Raw genomic sequence first — 21,380 nt, 5'->3', positions numbered from 1 at the left:
GTTGGTGGGTCAGGGGGCTGTGGCTGGGGCCAAGGGGCACCAGCAGGGCTGGGGAGGCTGCGGGGAGGAGGGGGGAGTGAGAGGCACAAGCAGGGCCAGGGAGCTATGGGGGAGGAATGAGTATCTGTGTTCTTAAAAAAAACAAAAAAAAAAATGGGTCTCCTTTTAATGGAATCATCCAGTTAATAGAATCAAATCACCATTTCCTGAAGTGATTCCAGTAAGAGCAACCCACTGTATATACTTTTGAAATTTCCTTTTAAGCACTGAATGAAAAATATCAATTAGGGTCAATTTCCTATTGAACTTTCTTTCCTTCCCATTAAGGATGAAGTAGGTTTAGGAAATTTGGATCTATATGCTAATTTTCATGGTCAAGAAAAAGATGATGTCCCACCCCCAAAAAAACCCATAAGCAGTCCAGGCTTATTCCCTGCCTAGCATTGTTTTTTTTTCCCTGCTGCATTAGAGTCTGTTTTAGAAATAAGACTGTGATTATAGCCACTAAGTCTATGCACCATCACATTATAGTTATTTCCTGGGCTTCTCCTTGCAGGACCTCTTGCTGCTCCTATTTTCTCATCTCATTTAAAATCCCCTTTGCTAAAATGAGACCCACCTGCCTGTCTGCCAGAAAGTTTCAGCAGGTTAACTCATAAGCCCAAATTCTACTTAAGTTACAGTGTCTTGAGCCTACAATCATTACATTAATTTGAACATGAACGGCGGGTGCCCCCAGTGGCTGGCGGGGCACGGCTGCACTGGCAATGGCAGGAGCATGGTGGCGAGAGCCTGGCGACAGTAAACGTGCAGCTCCCACAAACACCGCTGGCACTGGTGGCAGTGGGGGGGAGGGTGGCAAACACTGACCAGGGGTCAGCAACCACCCGCAGCAGCCAGCGGCGATCGTGGACCCCCACAGATGCTGGTGGCCTTTTTGCAGGAGGTGCACCACCATGCTCAGAGGGTGCATGTGTACCCCTTGTGCATCGCCCTTGAATTTGCATGTGTTCTTTGTTATTTTACACTGAATTCAGTTTTTCTGCTTAGCTGAGAACAGAATTTGACCCTTATTAATTCCCAAGAAAGTTGCTATGGAAAAGAGCAATCTATAAAAAGATCAACTATAGTTAATTTTAAAATGGCTATTTCAGCAGACAATTTTAACCAGTATCCAAGGGATTTTTTTTCATAATTCATTGCAAATCCAGAAATCAAGCAGAAAAGTCAGTTTCCAAGAAAAGTCAGTTTCCTTCCAAATCACATTTTTTCTCACTGAATGAAAACAGCAAAAACCTTAAGGGAAAGCCATGCCAATCATTTTTTAACCTAAAAAGATAGGGGCAGGGTTTCTAGAATTTTCCAACTAGTAGTTTTTTTGGTTAAGAAGCCATTTTTCATCAAATATTTTGAGTGTGACCAATATTAAAAGATTAGTTTGATGAAGTTAAGGACTCTATAATCGATATTGGATTCAGGTCAAGAGTTAAAATTCTAACTAATCAAAGTATCCATTAATCATCGTCTTTTCCTCCCACTATTTTGTGTGACTTGGTGTTGGAATATGTACCGATAGCCAAATGCTTCTTTGCTCATATAAAGAATAAAAATATATTCTATTGGAGATTACGCTACTTATTGATACTTCAGATTATGAAGTTTAATCAAGTAAACTTTATAATTTAGTAGTTAATCATAAAATAGTTGACTTTTTGTTGTTAAAGGAAAACCAAGGAGAGAGGACACAAGTGCACCAAGTATAGATAAAACCAGGACATTTGATAAAACACATAAGCTATTTCCAAATGTTCTAGAGTTAGTGTTTACTCTGGTTCAGGAAAAAAAAATGCCACAGGTGGTTCAGGGATAGACAGAATGACTTATGTGAGTGACTTAATAAATTATTTAGTTTATAAAAAAGAAGATTAATCATAGCATAAAAACTTTCCTTCACTGGGATAAAAGAAGGCTCTATAATCTATGCGAGAGAGACATTTGACAAACTGATGGCTGTAACCTGAAGCTTGGCCAAAGCCCCCCACCAAATATCACTATAGATATCTGACACACATTTTTAAGAATGAGGCTAATTAAGCATTGAAACAAACTACAAGCGAAGTGTTGGATTCTCCATCTCCTGATGTGTTCAAATCCAGACTGGATGTCTTTCTGGATATGCTTTAGTCAAGAACAAGTCATTGAGCTCAGTGCAGGGATAATAGTGAAATGTAAGGACCTTATGTTTTAGATAAAATAATCTTATATTCTTTTCTGGTCTAAACCTCTGAATCTATGCACATACTACAATTCTTCACCTATTTATTAAGGAGTCTATTGTGGATGAGCAAGAAAGTAACAAGGATGAGAACATTCATTTGAGAAGATTCCTTCGAGTTCTGGCAAACGTGCTCATCATATGCTGCTTATGTGGAAGTGGTTACCTCATTTATTTTGTGGTGAAACGGTCTCAGACATTTTCAAAAATGCAAAACATTGGGTGGTATGAGAGAAATGAGGTAAGAATGGTTTGTTTCTGACTTTCTAGCTGGAGGGTTGTAGGCCTAAAATCCCATATCAAGATTGAGGGTAAAATTTTAAAAAGCACATAAAGCCATAACTAAACTGTCTGCCGGCTGAATGTGAAACTATCATGAAAAACAAGCTCCACCCATGCATAGCCAGTTAGGTAGCTTAAAAGAATTTGCCCTAATCCCACTCCCTGGTTTCTGAACAGTCTGTCTTACTTAACTGCTGAACTAAAATAGAGTCAGAGTAGAAGTGAACGGGCAAGGACTATTTCTTGGTGGATGGTCTGAGCATAGCAGCAAGCCAGGATAGACATGACCTAAGTTATTTAACACTTGAAGCAGGTCAATCAGATTTCAATACCTGCATCCTTTCAGCACTTTTGAAAATCCCTCTCCCCTACAACAGCTAATATTGACACACTGATTTGGTGAAGGCTCCTTGGGTGTTAGAAGTGCCCTCCACTTCAAACACCACCACCACCACCAAAACTGTTTAGCACATCATGGGACTCTTCAGCCTGGAAAAGTGCAGGCTCAGGGGTGATCTGGTGGCCACCTGTAAGTTTATCAGGGGTGCTCACTGGGATCTGGTGAGCGCCCCAAGGGATGACAAGGTCGAATGGTCACAAACTCCTCCGTGACCGTTTCATGCTGGACACAAGGAAGAACTTCTTTACTGTCTTTACTGCCTTTTGGACTTTACTGCCTTTTGGACTGTAGGACATACAGTATCCAAATAAGATTAATCAGAAAATGAACTTGTGATAGCTCAAACATGTTCAAAAAGCTGTCAGACCCCAACCACTTGCTGTTCATTGTCATTTGCTTGAAACTGTTTTTCTCATAGTTGGAAAAAATAGAGATGAGTTTGGCCATATACAGTCACAGGATTGGTGTCATCCTGGCAAGATGTGGGCAGCGGCGTACCCCAGGGGTCAGTACTTGGCTCAGTGCTGTTCAATATCTTCATCAGCAACCTGGATGAGGGGGTGAAAAGTCCATTGGCCAAGTTTGCGTACGATACCAAGATAATGGGGTTGCATGGACACACCTGCAGATAGGCTGCAGATACAAGCAGATCTGGACAGGCTGGCATGTTGGGCAGAATGGAACCAGATGAGGTTCAACATACAGAAATGCAAAAAGTGCTGCATCTGGGAAGGAAGAACCCCCAGCACACCTACAGGCTGGGCATTGCTAACCTGACCAGTACCACAAACAAAAGGGAAATGGGGGTAACAATAGACCCCAGCATGAATATGAGCCGGCAACGCAACGCAGTAGCCATTAGGGCCAACAATATCTTGGCATGCATCAATCGGTGCATCTCCAGTAAAACCAAAGTAGTGATTCTCCCGCTTTGCTCAACTTTGGTGCAGCTGGAGTATTGCATCCAGTTCTGGGCGCCACATTTCAACAAGCATGTGCTAAAGCTCGAGACAGTCCAGAGAAGGGCCACGTGTATGATCAGGGACTTGCATGGCAAGCCATACGAGGAGAGGCTGAGGGATCTTGGACTCTTCAGCCTAAAGAAAAGAAGGCTGAGAGGGGACTTGATTGCGGTTTACCACTATATCAGAGGCGTACATTAGGGGCTCGGTGAACAACTGTTCACGAGGGCGCTCTGGGGTAAAACTAGAAACAATGGTCACAAACTCCTGGAAGATAGTTTCAGGCTGAACATTAGGAAAATCTTCTTCACAACTAGGGTGTCCAGACTATGGAACAAGCTCCCCCCAGAGGTGGTGCAATCATCTCCCCTAGAGATGCACTGTGCCACTGAAAAGCTGAGCCAAGTCGCCCGGAGCTGTGCTGTGGCTGCCAGCCAGGCTCTGTGAGCAGGATCACCACTGTTGCAGCCCCAGGAGGCCCCCAGGACCTCAGGTAAGGCTTCAGGGGCCAGCACAGTGCTGGCCTCAGCCTCCCCTACCACCCCTGGGGTAATTTGCTGTGTGCCAAAGCACGCGTTGCATGGGCGTTCCCTGGGGACAAGTAGCATCAGTGCAAGGGCACTGCTGCTGCTTGTCCCTGGGGCACCAAACATCCACACTCATCTGCACGTGGCTGTATGGTCCAACTGCATCAGCATGAACTGCTGTTACTGAATTTCCTAAGATACAGTGATGGAGAATTGTTTGCAGATGCTGAAAAATGTTGCTGTTTTGTTCTTCATTAGAAGTAGATCTTAGTGCCTTAATTTGTGAAACGCTGTCATGCCTAAATGCTGATAAGAACTCCAAATGGCAACATCGCTGTTCTTTCTACTAACCACTATAACTTCATTTGACAGGTTGAAATTGTGATGTCTTTGCTAGGAATGTTTTGTCCTCCACTGTTTGAAACCATTGCTGCCCTAGAGAATTACCATCCTCGCATTGGACTGAAATGGCAGCTGGGACGGATCTTTGCTCTGTTTCTGGGGAACCTCTATACCTTTTTACTGGCATTAATGGATGATGTCAATGAAAAGGTGAGATGAAACAGAAAAACAGGATTCCTAATAGATTTTAGAATACAACATGCATAAGATCATAATTCTTATAACTACCATGACCTAAACGTTCACTTGTGATGTTATATGAATGAAATGTTTATATTCCAATATATATAAAAATACTTAGCCGTCACTTATTTACAACAAATGGTTGTATTGGTGCCACACATTTATAATGCAGCCCTTCATTATTAAAAACAAGAGTTTTTAAAGCATGTTTTGCAACTTGAGAAATGACTAACCTGAGCAACCCTGCTGAGTCTATGTAGGCTACCAGCCTGAAAAAAAAACAACAACGCCTTTTTGTCCTCTGTCATTATTGAATATTAGAACAATTTGAATATTATTTTTTATTTGATAGTTGCTATTAATGCATTCCCTTCTATTTAGTTTATACACCTCTGTTCGAGCTTTGCTGGAAGGTTAAATGCATATAAAGAACAGGTGTTTTATGGGTACACTGAAATGCACTTGATTATAAAATGAAGAGTAAGAGATAATCAAAATAGCTTGTTCTACCCTGAAAAACAATACACAAAGTGAATAAAGGTTCTTACAAGATAAATCAGTGAAGACTTCCTCTGAACACTTGTAAAAAACACATATAACTATTCAATTTTATCTATTCACGACAGGCCAGATTCTCATGTCTTCAGCAAGGTGAATACAAATGTTGATCCACTTGTAATCCCTTTCACATCCATGAGAAAACCTATGGATTACACTGGTATTGAGTATCAGTAGGGGAAATGAATTAGGCTTAATATGAGCACTACAATAGTAGGTATTGAAAAGGCAAACTGTTATTAATTCCAACGTAATCTGTTGAAAAGGATTTTCGTCAAGTGCAAACTCCCTCCCTTTCCTGCAATACAGGAATGATTGATGGGCTATTACCTAAGCCCTCTGAAAGATACCCAGCTCTTTTAAGCAGGCAGTTTATATTATCTCCATTTTACAGATTGTGAAATTGAGGCATAGAAAGAAATGATTTATTTGAGGTGATCCAACAGGCTAGTGGTAGAGCTGGGACCCGAGTCCAGAGCTTTCAATGCTGCATCTCTTCCCAGCTGAACCTCTCAGTTGCTGTGTTGAGCAAAGTTAGTGGTTTCCTGAGATGTCATGATCCATTAGGTCAGAGGAGACTGTTCCACCTCCTGATTTAAGAAGTAGAATGAAATTGTGAATCCATAGGCTTCATCTCTCATAGCAATCAAGTTAGGAATGGCACCTTCATACCATGCTGGTAGCCACACTAGAGAGAAAATGAAATGCCTGTAGCTTGGACCTGTTTGAATTCAGGCTGGAGAGTGCATTTGGCCACCATGGAAGTGTTTTCTGAGCTTCTGGGTTAATTTGGACCCATTGGGATGTTTTCAACTGGATATATTTCTTCTGTTTTAGCTAACTGAAGAAGATGTAATAAAGAACATAACACATTGGACCCTGCTTAATTACTACAACTCATCTGCAGTCAACAATAGTACATTTAGTCCACCTCCTATTGACCCAGCAGATGTGCCAAGAGGACCTTGCTGGGAAACAACTGTTGGCATTGTAAGCAATCTGAGTATCTTGGATAAGAAATTTTTAAAAAGTTTCTGGTGTGATTATTTTTTTTATGTATGCTGGTAGAAGCACTGCCATGCAGCATAGAGTCATGATTCTGAATCCCTCCCAAGAGCTCAATAATTTCAGTTGCCACTGTCATTAAAAGGAGATACAGGCATTCATCATTGCACAGAATGAAACTCTTGGAAAGGAGGCTGGTCCTATTGAAAGAGTATGGCATGTCAGGAGACTTGATCCATATTCTTGTCTCTCTTACCAACTCAATGTTTTGTTGAAACTATTTAACGTGAAATTTTCAGAAATGGCAATCCACTTGAATGTTGACTTTGTGGGTTTTCCAAAATGTTTGGCTTTCATAAATACTAGCCACCTAGTTAAAGCTCTTTCTGGTTACTTCAGTCTGTTATATAAACCTTATTACCAGATAGTACATTACTTTATTAAAGAGCTACTTTAAATAACATTTTTCACAATGTGTCACCTTTCACCCAGTAGGTAATAAAAAGAGTAGATATAGTGCTATGTGGGAGGCTCTGAATCAATCAACAAATTGAAAAGAAGTATTAGCAAAACTTGTTCAAGAAACTGAAACTGATATACTGACAATTCATACGGGTGAGCTACATGGGCAAAATGTATTATTATGCAGAGAATTCTGTGAACAAGTTTGCTATACTGTAATCTTAGATTATCACTGGGTCATATCCTGCTCCAATAACCTTAAATCACAACACATATTCACAACAGATCAATGGAGAATATCCCCTTTATATGTGCCACTTAAATTATAGTAGCTAATTGTTCTTTCCTTGTGTTCAACTACAGGAGTTTGTGAGGCTCACTGTGTCTGACATTCTGGTGACTTATGTAACCATCCTTGTGGGAGATTTCCTCCGTGCTTGTTTTGTTAGATTTATGAACTACTGTTGGTGCTGGGATCTGGAGGCAGGATTTGTAAGTCAATGTCTTATGCAGACTAGAGAATAAGTGTTTTCTACTTTCTACTTTATCTGAAGTTTGGGATGCTTTCAGCATGGCATTTAGGACAAGGTTGAGTCAGGACTTCAAAGCATACCTCAACAAACCTACCACACTTTTACCTTAGGTCTCTTTTTCTTGTTTGTTGCCCATCCATTCCCTTTCCTCTATTATTGCACCTTTGAGGAGGAGAGAGGGGCAAGGAGGAAGCAGCAAGGAGGGAGTGAGGGGTGGAATTTTGCCTGGGCTATAGTGCTTTATCCTTGCTACCACTTTGAACCTTTATCCTGTGATAGAATTTGGAGATTTACACAACCTGAAGAAACCAGACTATGCATTAGGGGTGTGCGAAGCAGGCTTATTTGATTTGGATTTGGATTCAGCCCGAATCAGGGCCAGTGATTCGGTTCATCGATTCAGATCACTGTCCCTGATTCGATTCGGCCAGATCTGAATATGAAGATTCAATGCTGATTCAGAGAATCGGTGATTTGGACATAGACACAGCTTTAAAAATTTTCTCTAAATACCTTGAGGTAGCAGGCATGGCTCGTGATCGCTGCGATGCTGGGGAGCATGGAGTGTCCCACAGGAGTGCAGGGGGGCTGGTGGCAAACCTGGAAGTGCTGGGGAGTGAGCTGGGGGGGCCCCCTGTGCCTCCTCAGCTGGGTGATCGGCCTCAGGGAGACCCCGGGTGCCCCCCGGGCCCAGGAGGCACCATTCACCGAGCTGGGGGGTGTGTGGAGGACCCCCCTGCATGCTCCCCAGTGGACCTGGAAGTGGACCACAAGTGCTTCTGGTCCACTTCAGGGTCTGCTGCCGAGCACACTGGGGACCCCCCCGTGCTTCTGTGGGACACTCCACATGCCCTAGCATTGCAGCACTCACAAGCCCCTGCTACCTAGAGGTATGTAGAAAAACATTTAAAGCTGTCTCTATGTCTGAATCTCCAAATCTTTCCCAATCTCTCCAAATCGATGCGGAGAGTTTAAAGGGTTCTCTGATTCAATTCAGGTTTAGAGATTCAGCTACTGAATCAGGCCAAATCTCTACCCAATCAAATCAGGAACCAAAGCTTTGCACAGCCCTACTATTCATGGCTCCTCCTCCAATTGCTAGTGCTTATGAAATTTCCTTTTCTGAGAATCATTTTTCTCCCAGGCCACAACCCCATTCCTGATTTTCTCTCTGTTAGATGCACTTGACTTTCCTGGATGCTTTCGTCAAACAGCCTCTGAGAATGCTATTTTGGCATTTCTTTTATGCTTTGTGGCTGCTTCATGAGATGCCTTCAACAAAGTAATGCAGATGCCTGTAGGTCTCTTTTGTCCCCAAGGCCTGTTTTGCTAAATAAAACCCACTCCTTTTACATCCATTGTCTGTTTCAGTGATATTTAACGAGTGCTGCTTGTAGGGCTTATTTTATGCTTTCTCCTTTTCTTCTCCCTGGCCCTGACAGTCACAGTCAGGTTGCAAGGTCATTTTGCAACCATAAATCACATTCCAAATTTAATCACAAGCTTAACAGGCGAAGCAGGCTAAGGCCTTGGGACCTAATCCAGTTCTGTGGAAATTCTGTTGGAGTGGAATGAAGCCCCTGATTATCAAGGACTAAGTTGTGGCTTCAGGCAGCAGTGTCCATTAGGGGAAGACACTGCTTTCTCCCCATGGCCCTGAACCGTGCACACTGTGCTGTATAGAAGCTTGATACTGGAACAATATGTTTCTCTCAGCTAAATAAAAGCAGAACCTATGGTTTTTATAACCCCAAAATGGTACAAAATCCAAAGCAAGTCCTTTTGAAAGTCTGCATGTCTACTTAGTTAAATTTCCCCTCTTCCTTCTTTTCACACCTCCCTGAACATCCTACTTTCATTTGGTTCCTACCATACTAGTCCTCATAGGACAGGCAATCCTCACGGTTTCTGAGCTAGCTAAGTAACATCGGAAAAAAAAATCTTGCAAAAAGCCTTGTTCTTAAAATACAGCCTCCCCAGTTTCTATTACCAGGAACTGCTGGTAATCATCCATACAAATCCAGTATTTGGGTCGATACCATTAATGTTCATATTTTTCTGTCACAGATTGTGAACGTGCCCTTGATGCAACCTCGCCTACCAATTTGAAAGTGCCCAAAGCTAAAATTGACCACAAGACAGCAGTCTACAAAGGTTGCAGCTATTTCACTGAAACAAAAAGCCACTTAGGTGAATGGCAATATATTAGAAATGGACCAGAACCACAAGTGTATGCTGTGCCCATTTTGTCTAAAACTGTGTGCATTTGGATAAACAAAACACTAATCTAAGCCAATCCTGGTACTCCAAAAATACTTTCTCTCATACATACATTATATAAGCTTGTTTTGTGAAATATTTTTGAAGATATGAGAGAGAGAGAGTGTGTGTGTGTGTGTGTGTGTGTGTGTGTGTGTACACACACATACACACACGTCCATACATTTTCCAAATTTTATATATTCTCCAAAAATATTTTATAAAACCAGCTTCAGTTTTGCCATCGCTGTTTTAAATCTTGACTTAACAAAATACTGTTTCTGTGAAATGAATGGAAATCACAAGCATTTAAAGTTGTCCTCCCTTATGTCTGAGACCAAGCCTTCTGAATTAATGCCTGTTGTAGGACTGCTGTTCCTCTTGTTCCTGCATAGAAAAAATATGTGGGAATGTCATCTGTACATAAACAAAACAATATTGCTCACCCTACTTGGGCTGCATGTAGCATTTTGCCAGATAGATTTCTCTTGCCCACCTTCCCTCTTTTCCTGCCTCAACCCACTTACATTACAGCAGAAAAAAGTGCTTCACAGTAGGTTTTTCTAAAAAGAATCTTACACACACCGAGAAAAGACTAATTAGTTCATCTGTTTCATTTTACACTACAACCCCTTTGTTAGTCAAGATGAGGGTTATTCCTGTGCATATTCTTCAGTTGCTTATCCTTTCCTTTTTTTAAATGTCCCAAGAGCTGAGGCTTTTGCCATGGCCCCTTAAAGATCAATGCTATATTCCAGTAAGATTTTAAAAATATTTGCCCATTGTAAACTTCGGCACTCTTGACTTGCATAATATAGCAGTAAAGTCATTTGACCTTTAGGTTTTTGCATAATTCAGAACAAAACAGCATCACACTAGTCATGCCACCATCTCCTTCAGAAATATATCTTTCTCTCTACTTTTACCCAATCCTTATCTGTAAACTAAGTGGGAATGGATGTAGCTGGGAAATTTTCACATTCAAACTAGTTGTCAGAAATGTCAGAAACGTAAACCAGAAATGCTTTGTCAGGATGAAACCAAGCCAGTGGCTAGATACCTCATCCAGGGCGCATCTACACGTCACCCTATGGCAATGTCATTACTGCGCTGTGCTTTAGTACTTTCTTTTGGAAGTACTAAAGCGTGGTGCAGTAACCACCTGTACTGCATCGTACAGACAGCGCACAGTTATTTTTAGTTGCTACTTTGCTGTAGTGGCATGCTAAAACAGGGGAGCACACTGCTACAGCAAAGTAGCTGCTGGTGATGTGTAGCTGCATGTAATTGCTATGTCACTATAGTGCATTGCTATGGTGATGTAGCACATCACTGCGGCCATATAGCATGAGGTGTAGACGTGCCCCCAGAGAAGAAAAAAAAATCAGTCCCGCAGATACAGGCTCGTTCATCATAGTTGGTTTTATTAACATAGAAGACTTGAAAACCAAACACTTGAGAAGCACCTCCAGCAAACCAGAAGAGGAAATAGCCAACCATGCATTAGTTTCCCCCTTTGTTTTCCTAGCTCCATATCAAATCATTTGGGCAATAGATGTAGAACATGAGAGCACCCTGAAATATCTTATCCACTCTGACTAGGCAGGCCCTTTTACACCTTGTCACAACAAGCATCAGAATATTTATTGCAAAATTATTTTCACCTCTTTTTGTATAGCCCTCTTATGCTGAATTTGATATCAGTGGCAATGTGTTGGGCTTGATCTTCAATCAAGGAATGATCTGGTAAGATACCTTTTTCCATTTATAGCCTTTGAGCAGAAAGTCTTTAATGGTATTAAGTAACCAGAAGATTAGCAATGCAGCTAGAATTTGAAAACTAGAAGGATCAATTTTTGTATTTTGTTAAAAAGTACTATTCCTTGTTAGGAAACAGGTAAATAAGATTACAACCCAGTCCTCAGATACAAAGTAAAAAATATTTGGAAAATTTTAGATTAAAAGAACAAGAGGCACAACTCAGTGGATGTTTGTTGCCCATCTGAAGGATGCACAAGTGACAATAACATCTCTTGTCTTAGCTGCATTGGAAGCGATGACAAGGTCACCCCTCAAGTGAGCACAGGGGTCTAATCTGCTCTAGTGTGGAGTGGCTTCCATTTTGTTCATGCAAACAGATGTTTCTGCATTTCTTATACTCCATTTGTACTCGGTGGCCATGTCTACATGAGCAACGAGCTGTGAAGTTGTTACTGTGCAGTCATTTAGTACTTGCACAGGTACTAAATGACTGCATTGTACCTGGCATTACTGCACAGTACCATTGCCACATGGTTTTTTTCAGATGCCACTCAGTAGCAAGTCTGCTGTGCAGTAGCTCATTGCTACTGCTCAGTAACATCTCATGTAGATGCACCCAGTTTGTATATTCAAGCTTTTTTTCTCAGCTGTAAGGGCTAGATTGTTTTTTAACAATTAAAAATCTCAAACTACTCAGAAATATTCTCACAAAACAAAAGGTTGTTAGAAAATGTCCATCCCCTGTGAGCCTGAACCACATCTTCTATAGAATCCAAGGCAGGGACCCTGGACTGGCCCAGACCTTAGTGTCTGGGGCTTCCAGGGTTTCCCAGCTCTGGGACATACCCGTTAAGTGAACTGGCGTAAGGTCAGGGATACCAAAATTATAAGGCTCATGAGTCAGGGGCACTAACCATGATGGTGTTTCCTAGTTCCTGACTCCAAACAGAGTCACTGACTAATATCCTAGACAGCTTTTCTGGTAAACTGTTATTAGCAGAGATGTCACCTTCGTAGTCTGAAGAACATATTTTAGTTTGAAAACACTGTGTAGTCAGGTTTTCAAAAGCCTGTTTTCTTAAAACTTCTGGTTCATGGGTAAACCACTTTTAATATATATGAATTGGACTGAAAGCAATTGAAAAAAAGATCATTGGATTTAGAAGTGAAATCCTGCTTTTCAGACAGGTGCAATTTTGATGTACTTGCACATCTACACTGGGCTTTAGCCCAGCTATAGGTGGATGGAAATTCATCCAGGATTTGAAATTTCTCCTCTGAGTGAGTGAGGGGATAAGAGTAACATCGGCTGACGCCATTTCTAGGATGGGGTTTGGTTAGATTCCATTTGCAAACATACTCTATAACTATGCTAACATATGGTTTGCAGCTCTTAACGCAAATGACCCTTCTGACCTTAATAAACAGCAATCTCTCTTCCTCCTTTTCTTTCTAGGATGGGATCCTTTTATGCACCAGGGCTTGTTGGTATAAATGTGCTGCGTTTATTAACCTCCATGTATTTTCAATGCTGGGCTGTTATGAGTAGCAATGTTCCTCATGAGCGTGTTTTTAAAGCATCCAAATCCAACAATTTTTATATGGGACTCTTACTACTCATCCTGTTCCTAAGCCTACTGCCTGTGGCCTACACCATAATGTCCCTCCCTCCTTCCTTTGACTGTGGACCATTCAGGTATGACCAAAACCCACAAAAAAAGATTTATTAAAAACAAAACAAAACTTTGTTGCTGACAGTTAAGAAGTTATTATCCAGTGGTGACTGGACAATGCTTTCAATTTTAGTCATATTATAATCTTCTTTAGAGTATAAAGAAAAGTTACAAGCTGTGATTTGGAACCAATAGTGAATGGAGTAGGGTGGGGCAGGTTACTTACTCCTAGGAGGAACTTACTCCTAGTTTTTGTCTGCTGTCTTCCAGTGATGTTATCTTTCAGTGAATTCACTTTATTCAAGCACTAGCTGCCTCCAATAATAGAACATCATTGGGGAAACAGGGAAAATTTAGCTTGGAAATTAGGCGGGTGGTCAAGCATTGAAACAGGCTACCAAGAAAAATTGTGGAATCTCCATCCCTGGACAATTTCAAGAGAAGGTTGGACAGACATTTGGCTGGGATGGTTTAGTCAGATATGATCCTGCTTTGAGCAGGGGACTGGATTAAATGACCTCATGTGGTCCCTACCAGTCCTACTTTCCTATGATCTCATGAAACTCCTACACCTAGATTAACAGAGCAATCCACTCATTGGATTGTGTAACACTTACCTAGTGTACACTTTTGTCTGACTCAGTGAGTGCATCTACACAAGATGGTAACTGTACAGTAGCCTAATAACACTGCAGTAGTGCTGGTGCACGGGTTTTTACAGACAATAACTGCACAGTAGCCTAATACTACTGCACAGTTAGCATCTGTAAAGACCTGTGTGTCGGCACTACTGCACAGTAGCACCAGTTATTGCACATTGTTTTAGTACTTGGTTTTGCAAGTACTAAATTTAATGCACAGTAACTATGGTGCATTAATGAACATGTAGACACACCTAGTGAGCAATCAGATTGGGACAGATTGTTTCTTTAGTTGCACCGCCTTAGGCTTTATTTGTAATTAAAATTAATGGTAGAAATTTCTGAAGAGTTTAGAGACAAGAGGAATACCAAGATGTGCTTAACTGTATGGACAGCACTTGCAGGATTTGAAGCTCTTATTCTTTGAAAGTATTCCCCAGTACCCATCTCCATAGGCTCAGCCTTGTCCCCATATCCACAAGTACCCATTATTATGTAATTTGTATAATCAGCTACAATAAGACTGGATGCCTGAGGGGACCTGGAGAGGTGTTGCAGAACCTTTCATCTTGTCAGGTCAGGCTAGCACAGGGAGCCGTGAATTGTGAATTAACATTGGAACGTTAAGGAGAGTTAACAAAAGGCCCCTGGTAGACAGCACACTGTAGTCTGTTAATTGCATCTCAAACAGTAACCCACCCACATGTTCAGACACTTAATTGTGCCACAAAAAAGGAAAACAGCCACAAAAATATCACACAAAAAGCATGTAATATTTTGTGGTTGGTCTTCATTGCACCTTAAACTGAAGGTGTGGCAGCGTTAGAATTGCATCAGGTTTCCAATCAGGCCTGGTGTGGTCCCCACCAGCCAGCGATCGGCTGATCATTGGCTGGATCAGGACCCCACTGAGGCTTGAATGTGCCCTAGTGCAGTTCCCAGAGCTGGAGGACAGTCAGCTGGTCATCAGCTAGATCAGGGACTGAACTGGAATTGGGTCTGATCCCAGCCAGAGGAGGATCTGCTGATCATTGGCTGGACTTGGAACTGCACAAGAACTCCAACCCACCCCAGTGAGGGGACCTAAGCAGGGTGGGTTTGAGCTCCCATATCAACTCAATCTGTGTGAACATCAGCTGACCATTGGCAGGCTCCAGAGCCTGGGGCCAGTTTCAGCTCCAGTGCCATCCCAGAGGCAGCCGGCTTTCAGCCAAGCATTAGGCTCCTAGCTTTCAGTTTAGTGGTGCAAGGAGAGCCCAGGATTATGATTCCAGACTCCTCCTTTACTGGCAAGTAGGATGTGATTGGGATCTGATCCCCAAGCCCCAGATTAGACATCCTCCCATACCTGTGTAGTCAGCGGTCTTACTCTCCTTCCCACCACAGAGGGTCCATATCTTAAAAGCTAACTGGTAACTCTTTGTAAGTCACAGGAGACATGTCTTTGCTCTCCATTGTAAGAGATGAACCCTCTCCTTTGAAGCAATGCAAGGAACTTTCTGTTCTTCATACTGCACTTGTTTTAAACAGACAGGCTTCAGTCCCAGAGCTGTCAGACCAGCACCTTTCAGAGACATTGTAGTTTCAGGTAATAAAAACTTGCTAGCTAATAATATTAAATTGTTGAGCTCCAACCTTCCACTTAATGTAAGCATATGTGCCTGGTGTAGCTGAGTGATAAGAGACTTTCAATGCCATAAATAAACTTCTAACATTTCACAGATCTAAGTTTTGCTTAAAGCACTAAAGAACAGATATTTTAATCTTGCAGTCTCTCAAAGTCATTTATATCTGCTGCTTTTACGTGCTCCCCCTTTCCTCCCAAGCAAATCCTTCCCATGACAATATTGAAGGATCTTGATAGAAACTTAATGCTACTTGATTAAGGAAAGCTGGCAAACTGGCAGTACTGTCTAGTCGAGTCAGTCCCTGTTGGAAATAGAATCTGACTTTCCAAATCAGAATTCAAAAGTGTTTTCTATTTAATAAAAATTATTAAGCATTCAGCAATTCTGTAGATGAGGACTGAAGGTGAGGAGAAACATGTCCATTGTACTGATACAGTACTCATTAGAGCATCTAACTCAAGTCTAGGTCTGTGGAGCTTTATTCCATTTGTTTACAATTACATTTAATTTTAAAATGTATTTAAAAATGACTCCTTCAGTAGCCTTACTATTATGTTAAAATGATTCTTTCAATTTTTACTGTTTCTCAGCTGTTGTTGACACTGGTTCATATTTTTGAAAATAACTGATTTGTGTAGGAAAAAGCATGTCCACAAGGAAAAGGCCAATATGATATTAGAATCAGAAGTTTATGGGTTGAAATAAGTTATCCAAGTAACAAAAATAATATTTTGCTCATTAAAGAGAAGTAAATCTTGAGAGCTTATTTAGTAGCTTCAGAAGAGAACACACACAGACCTACACATCTTTGAAGCTGGTTAGTTTTTGTAGCTGTCATTCACATAATCAAGATTCCTGGGATTCAGTGAAAACTGGATATAAGATATTTGTAAATGAAATCATTTAAAAACATTTTAATGTCAACATTTTTAACAGGAATCATCATGTTGGCAAACAATGAAGAGAGATTTCTTGATTATTCTTAAAAAAAAACAAACCCTAATGAGTTCAAGTTGTTAAAGAAGGCATAATAGCTGCCTTTCATGAGCCATAAACAGTATTTAATTGATGGTTTTATCTTTCCAGTGGAAAGAAAAGAATGTCTGATGTAATTCAAGAGACCATTGAGCTTGATTTCCCAGCTTTTGTAGCCAAGATCTTCAGTTACGTGGCAAATCCAGGACTGATTATACCTGCAATTCTGCTTATGGTGTAAGTTATTTGCAATAATACATATACAGGGGACAAAAGGAAGATTTGAGGAATAATACAATTTTAATTAGATATAGAAATATCGCTACTTCGTTTATGGCACATCTGCAGCAAAAGGAAGTCATTGGTTTATATATGTTTCATAAGCTATTGTGAATTACTCTGGTTATTTCACCCTCACTGTCTGGGACATTCAACAGATTTTACAGTTGAAATCAGATAGAGTTGGCTGCATCTTGGAACTTACAAATCAGAGTTATAAGCAAGGACTCCTCTTGCTGAAATTTTCTTACTAGTCAAAATGAAATCGGTTGCCCGAAGACTAAGCAACCAATTATTGACACACAAGATTTATAATTACAGAATTGCCAAGATGTCAAAAATCTTGACACATTTCAAAAATTGCTCCACTTTTAAAAAATAGCATACCTGTGTATGTGTGTATGCTTGTGGTTTTTCCTTCTGATCCTTTAAGCTTCCTTTAAGTTTGCAAGCTTATCTCCACAACCATGTTAACTTGTTAGTTTCTGCACAAGAATTTGAACTGATGTGATTCCCATTTCACTCTTTCTAAATACATTTATGAATTGTATAACATGCTGCTATTCTAATTTTCAAAGCCATGAAAGCCCATTGGAATGAGTGGGTGTTCTGTAGCTAAATTTCATAGTGAGCTTTGAAAAATCCTTCAATCTGAAAGAATTAGTGGAGATAAATTTAGGCCCAACCACTACATTTTAGTTGTATATTTGTTGCGGGGGTTAGTTGTTTTGAGGGGAGAAGGAGGGCAAACAGCAGAGATGACCTGAGCAGGGTACGGGGCCCAGGGCAAATCAGCTTGTGTAGCACTGCACCCCCGGATGTGAGGAAGCCGGTGGTGGGGGGGGGGTGTCAAGTGGCCAGATGTGAAGCCAGTGGCAGCGCCAAAGTTGCCGCAGCTGCTCCACTCAGCTCTTTGGGCCCCCAAAGCACAGGGCCTGGGGCAGTCGCTGCGATTTGCGCATCACTAGGGACAGCCCTGGCAACCAGCTAAAGAAAATCCCAAATATTTATTCAGTTTCAATGAAGAATAAATCACCTTCCTGATACCCTGTGCCCTCTGATCTGAACCAAATAAAAATGATCATCAGGGATCCTGGTTTTCTCTCTTTAAAAATCCAAAATCCCCTGATTAAAACTCCCCAAATCCATATTTTTCCATGATTAAAATGAAATGCCACTCTACGTATAGGTATCAGTTGAACACACAGCTTTATTGAGAGATTTACAATTTTAAAGCAATTTGGAAGCCTAACAGCACCTCAGTCATTATAATAAAATTAATATCTATGTATTTTGGCATTTGATTTTGTTTTTTTTTATCATAGAAAATCCCCCTGCACCCTTTGCTTATCAGGATGCAGGCCCAGCTGCAGCTGTCCCCCCCTCCTGCTTTGTGGCACTGAACAGCCTTGATATGCCAGTGCTGTGCCCCTGCCCATACCTGTGCCCCTGACTCCCTACACATAGTCCTCCACCTTCCCCCTAGCCCTGTTGATGCCCCTCACTCCTGACCCACTGCTTCCCACCCCCAGACTCCAGTGTGTGGGGCATAGGGTGGTGTGTAGATGTGGCAGGGCACTGTTTGTGCCTGCCACTTTAAGGCCCTGGAGCTGGCAGCCTCCAGGTGCCTAATGAGGGCAGCCATTTTAGGTCCAGGGATGCCTATATAAACAAGGCAGTTTGGCTGCTGGAGGTCAGGCAACAACACTGCCTGGCCAGAGGGCTGCTGATTTCTATCTGGAGGTAAGGGAGGAGCTGTAGGGGATGGTCAGGAAGCTTGTGATCCTGGGCATGACCTAAAACTGCACCCTGCTGGGAGTGGGTGGTCTGGTGGGGCTCTCAGTGGCGTGGTATTTCCCCCAGGAAATACCAGGCCAGTTACCACCCTGGTGAAAGGCGGGTCAGGGTGCCTTAACCCCTAGCCCCCACATCTGGGTGGGTTACACCTTTGTAGGTTCTGGAGGGTGGACCCCCAGAAAAAGAGAGTGAGGCTATAGACTCAGGCCTGTCTGGACTTCCCCTGACTGGTCAATGCTGGGGCCAGGACCAGAAGGGTTGAAGGGCCAGGGGCCCACTGTGAGGAATGCCCAAGAGCTGAGGGCCTGGGGTTCTGACTAGCTTGGAGGTGGGCCAGGCCTAGCGAGCCAAAGGTCCCAGGAGGATCACACCCAGAAGGGGAAGCAGTTCAGGGAGCTATGCTGTCCAGGATGAAGGTGGATTTGGCTGCTGGAATGGAGGGATCATAGAGAGGTTCAACACTAGGAATATGGGGCCCAGCATGGGGCTGATGATTGTGAGAACATCTAGATGCCTTCTGCGAGGCTTGGGCTGCGGTGTAGGGGAGGATCAGACCCGCAGATAGTGCCCCCTGGCATCAGGGCAGGAAATGGGCAGCCTCCAGCTTTATTAAGATCAATTAAATAATTACCAACAAGCTGTGGTGGGCGAGAAGGCGGGTGGTTAGCCCAGAAACAGGTGGGCAGGCCACTGGGAAGGTGGCCCCAGGAAGACCCCCTGTTACAGTAGGGCAAGAGGGTGTGTGGGCATAGGCAATGCCATAGTGGGGGGTATGAGGCAACATGCCCCACCAGATTTCTGTGTCCACAGGAGAGATCAAGGCTGCAGCCACAGAGGTGGCATCTGCCTGGTGCCAGTCCAGCCAGAAGGTGGCTCCACATGCTGTGCTCTGACCACCACTGTGGACATAGAAATCTGGGGAGCATGTGCCCCTCCATGCCCTTCCATGCATCACCTTTGCACCCCCACCTCTCCCACACATCTCCTATATCCCCTCTCCATGTGTTACCTATGCTCCCCCCATAGACTTACCTGAAGGGAGCTGCAGAAGCTGCTCTCCTGGTTGCAGTGCTGGCCACGTACATGTCCACATGCACATGGCCCCCTGCTTCTAATCGCCCTCCTGCCACTCACCCCAGCCCCAAGCAGCCCCTTGCAGGCTGGCACCCATGGTTTTCCAGGTTTTTCTCCTTTAAAGAGGAAAATCCATGATTTTCTGGAGAAAAATCTGTATTTTTCTGTGTTTTCTGTGGGAAACAGCAAACCTGGATCCCTGGTAATCATGCACTTTAGTCAGAACTGAGACACCATATGTACACCCGGGAGTGCCAAGTACATGAAAAGGAAAAAGGTTTCATGTTGAAGTTGGGCCACAGTTGTGCATTCTTCTATTGTACTTCTGCACAGATAATTCACACTGAACATTCAGAGTGCTCAGTGATCCCACCCAAGCACAGCCTGGACCACAAGGTTCTGCTCTACAGATGTCAAATCCAGCAGTGAGGTGGTGAAGCTGCCCAGGGGATGCCCTGCTGCCACTCTCAAGCATATTGGAAACCAAGCATCCTTACAGCTACTTCACCATCTTATTTCTACATCTGCTGTGTGTGGAGCAGAAGCATGAGTGAAACCATGTTTCTCAATGGCGTGATCAGGAGTCCCAAAGGAAGCAACCTAGATGGGCAGACATGTGCTTTGTGTCTTTCATCTGAGACAAAAAAGAAAGAAAAAATCCCCACCAAACCAAAACTCACACAGTAAGGAAGAGGCTCTTGCCACCAAAGCTGGTGTGGGGGTGCAGGAATTGTGTGCGCTGCAGAAATTATCATAATTCTGTGATTAAATAAGGTATTTCCTATCTACCCAACCAGCTTTGGTTTTCCTCCTCTATGTAGCCCTATACTGTCTCCATTTCTGCTTTTCCCATGAGCCACCAGAGTGCCTTTTCTACAGCTCTTATGCAAACTTTCCACATAGTTTTGGCTCTCTCTCTCGCCTTCCTCAAGACCTTCTGTGCAGATGTTCATCTTATGTTTAATACCATACCTTTTGACTTCCAAGAATCTACAAGACCTTTTTCCATCTTAAATGACTGATGCAAAATACACACAAAAAATGCAACCACATTTAGTGTAGGACATGCTTACTACTGAATGCTACAGAGCAACCATGCACAACTGGACAGGAAGAGAAAATTCTAAGTCCCTCTGAAAGTGCAGAGAGTCTGAATTGATTACCTGAAGCAGAAATTTGTTAGGACACCAAGGTTAATAACATAGTTCTTACCAAGCACGCTATAGTTATTGGCTGCAAGTAATAGGACCTTGGTGTTACATCTCACCTACCTCTTTCTCTGGGAGTAAGTAAGTAGATTTAATGTTTTACAAATTTTGATTTTCCCGTCCTTAGGCAGAAAGCAGAATAAAGTAGCACTTGATAGACTAACACTATAAAGCTGCCACCCTGTCCCATCTTCTGCATGTAACTTCAAACTAACATAGCTAACTACATCTCCCTCTCCTCTCTTTGCAATTATTTAGCTTTTGCCCCTACCCATCACTTTATTTTCACAGACAATGAATTTAAACTGGAGCTAGCCCCTGAGGTTGATCTCTTTCTAAGCTACAATAACATTAAAATGAAAGAAAAAGTAGCTGCAAGAATCTCATTTAGCTCCAAAAGATAGTGTTTTTCCTCATAAATGAAACAGATAACACAACCTGCAATGCAGCCTGAATAAAAAAAAAACCCTCCCAAATTTAATCTGATAAAATTAAA

General features: G+C 42.3%; 1 protein-coding gene across 1 annotated transcript in view; it reads left to right on the top strand.

The window, feature by feature from the left end:
* The window catches only part of LOC109291795 (transmembrane channel-like protein 2), a 71,634-nt gene that overhangs the window by 41,015 nt on the left and 9,239 nt on the right, over positions 1–21,380 (top strand). The window contains exons 11-17 of the mRNA XM_019508913.1: positions 2,328–2,516; positions 4,819–4,998; positions 6,427–6,579; positions 7,420–7,548; positions 11,527–11,594; positions 13,066–13,305; positions 16,638–16,763. Of these exons, the coding sequence (XP_019364458.1) occupies positions 2,328–2,516; positions 4,819–4,998; positions 6,427–6,579; positions 7,420–7,548; positions 11,527–11,594; positions 13,066–13,305; positions 16,638–16,763 (1,085 nt within the window). The remainder of the gene's footprint in view (positions 1–2,327; positions 2,517–4,818; positions 4,999–6,426; positions 6,580–7,419; positions 7,549–11,526; positions 11,595–13,065; positions 13,306–16,637; positions 16,764–21,380) is intronic.

Source organism: Gavialis gangeticus, unplaced genomic scaffold (genome assembly GCF_001723915.1).
Source record: "Gavialis gangeticus isolate Ggan-Ray unplaced genomic scaffold, GavGan_comp1, whole genome shotgun sequence".
NCBI lineage: Eukaryota > Metazoa > Chordata > Crocodylia > Gavialidae > Gavialis > Gavialis gangeticus.
The sequence above is the reverse complement of the archived record's forward strand: the minus strand, read 5'-3'. Positions and strand labels throughout refer to the sequence as shown.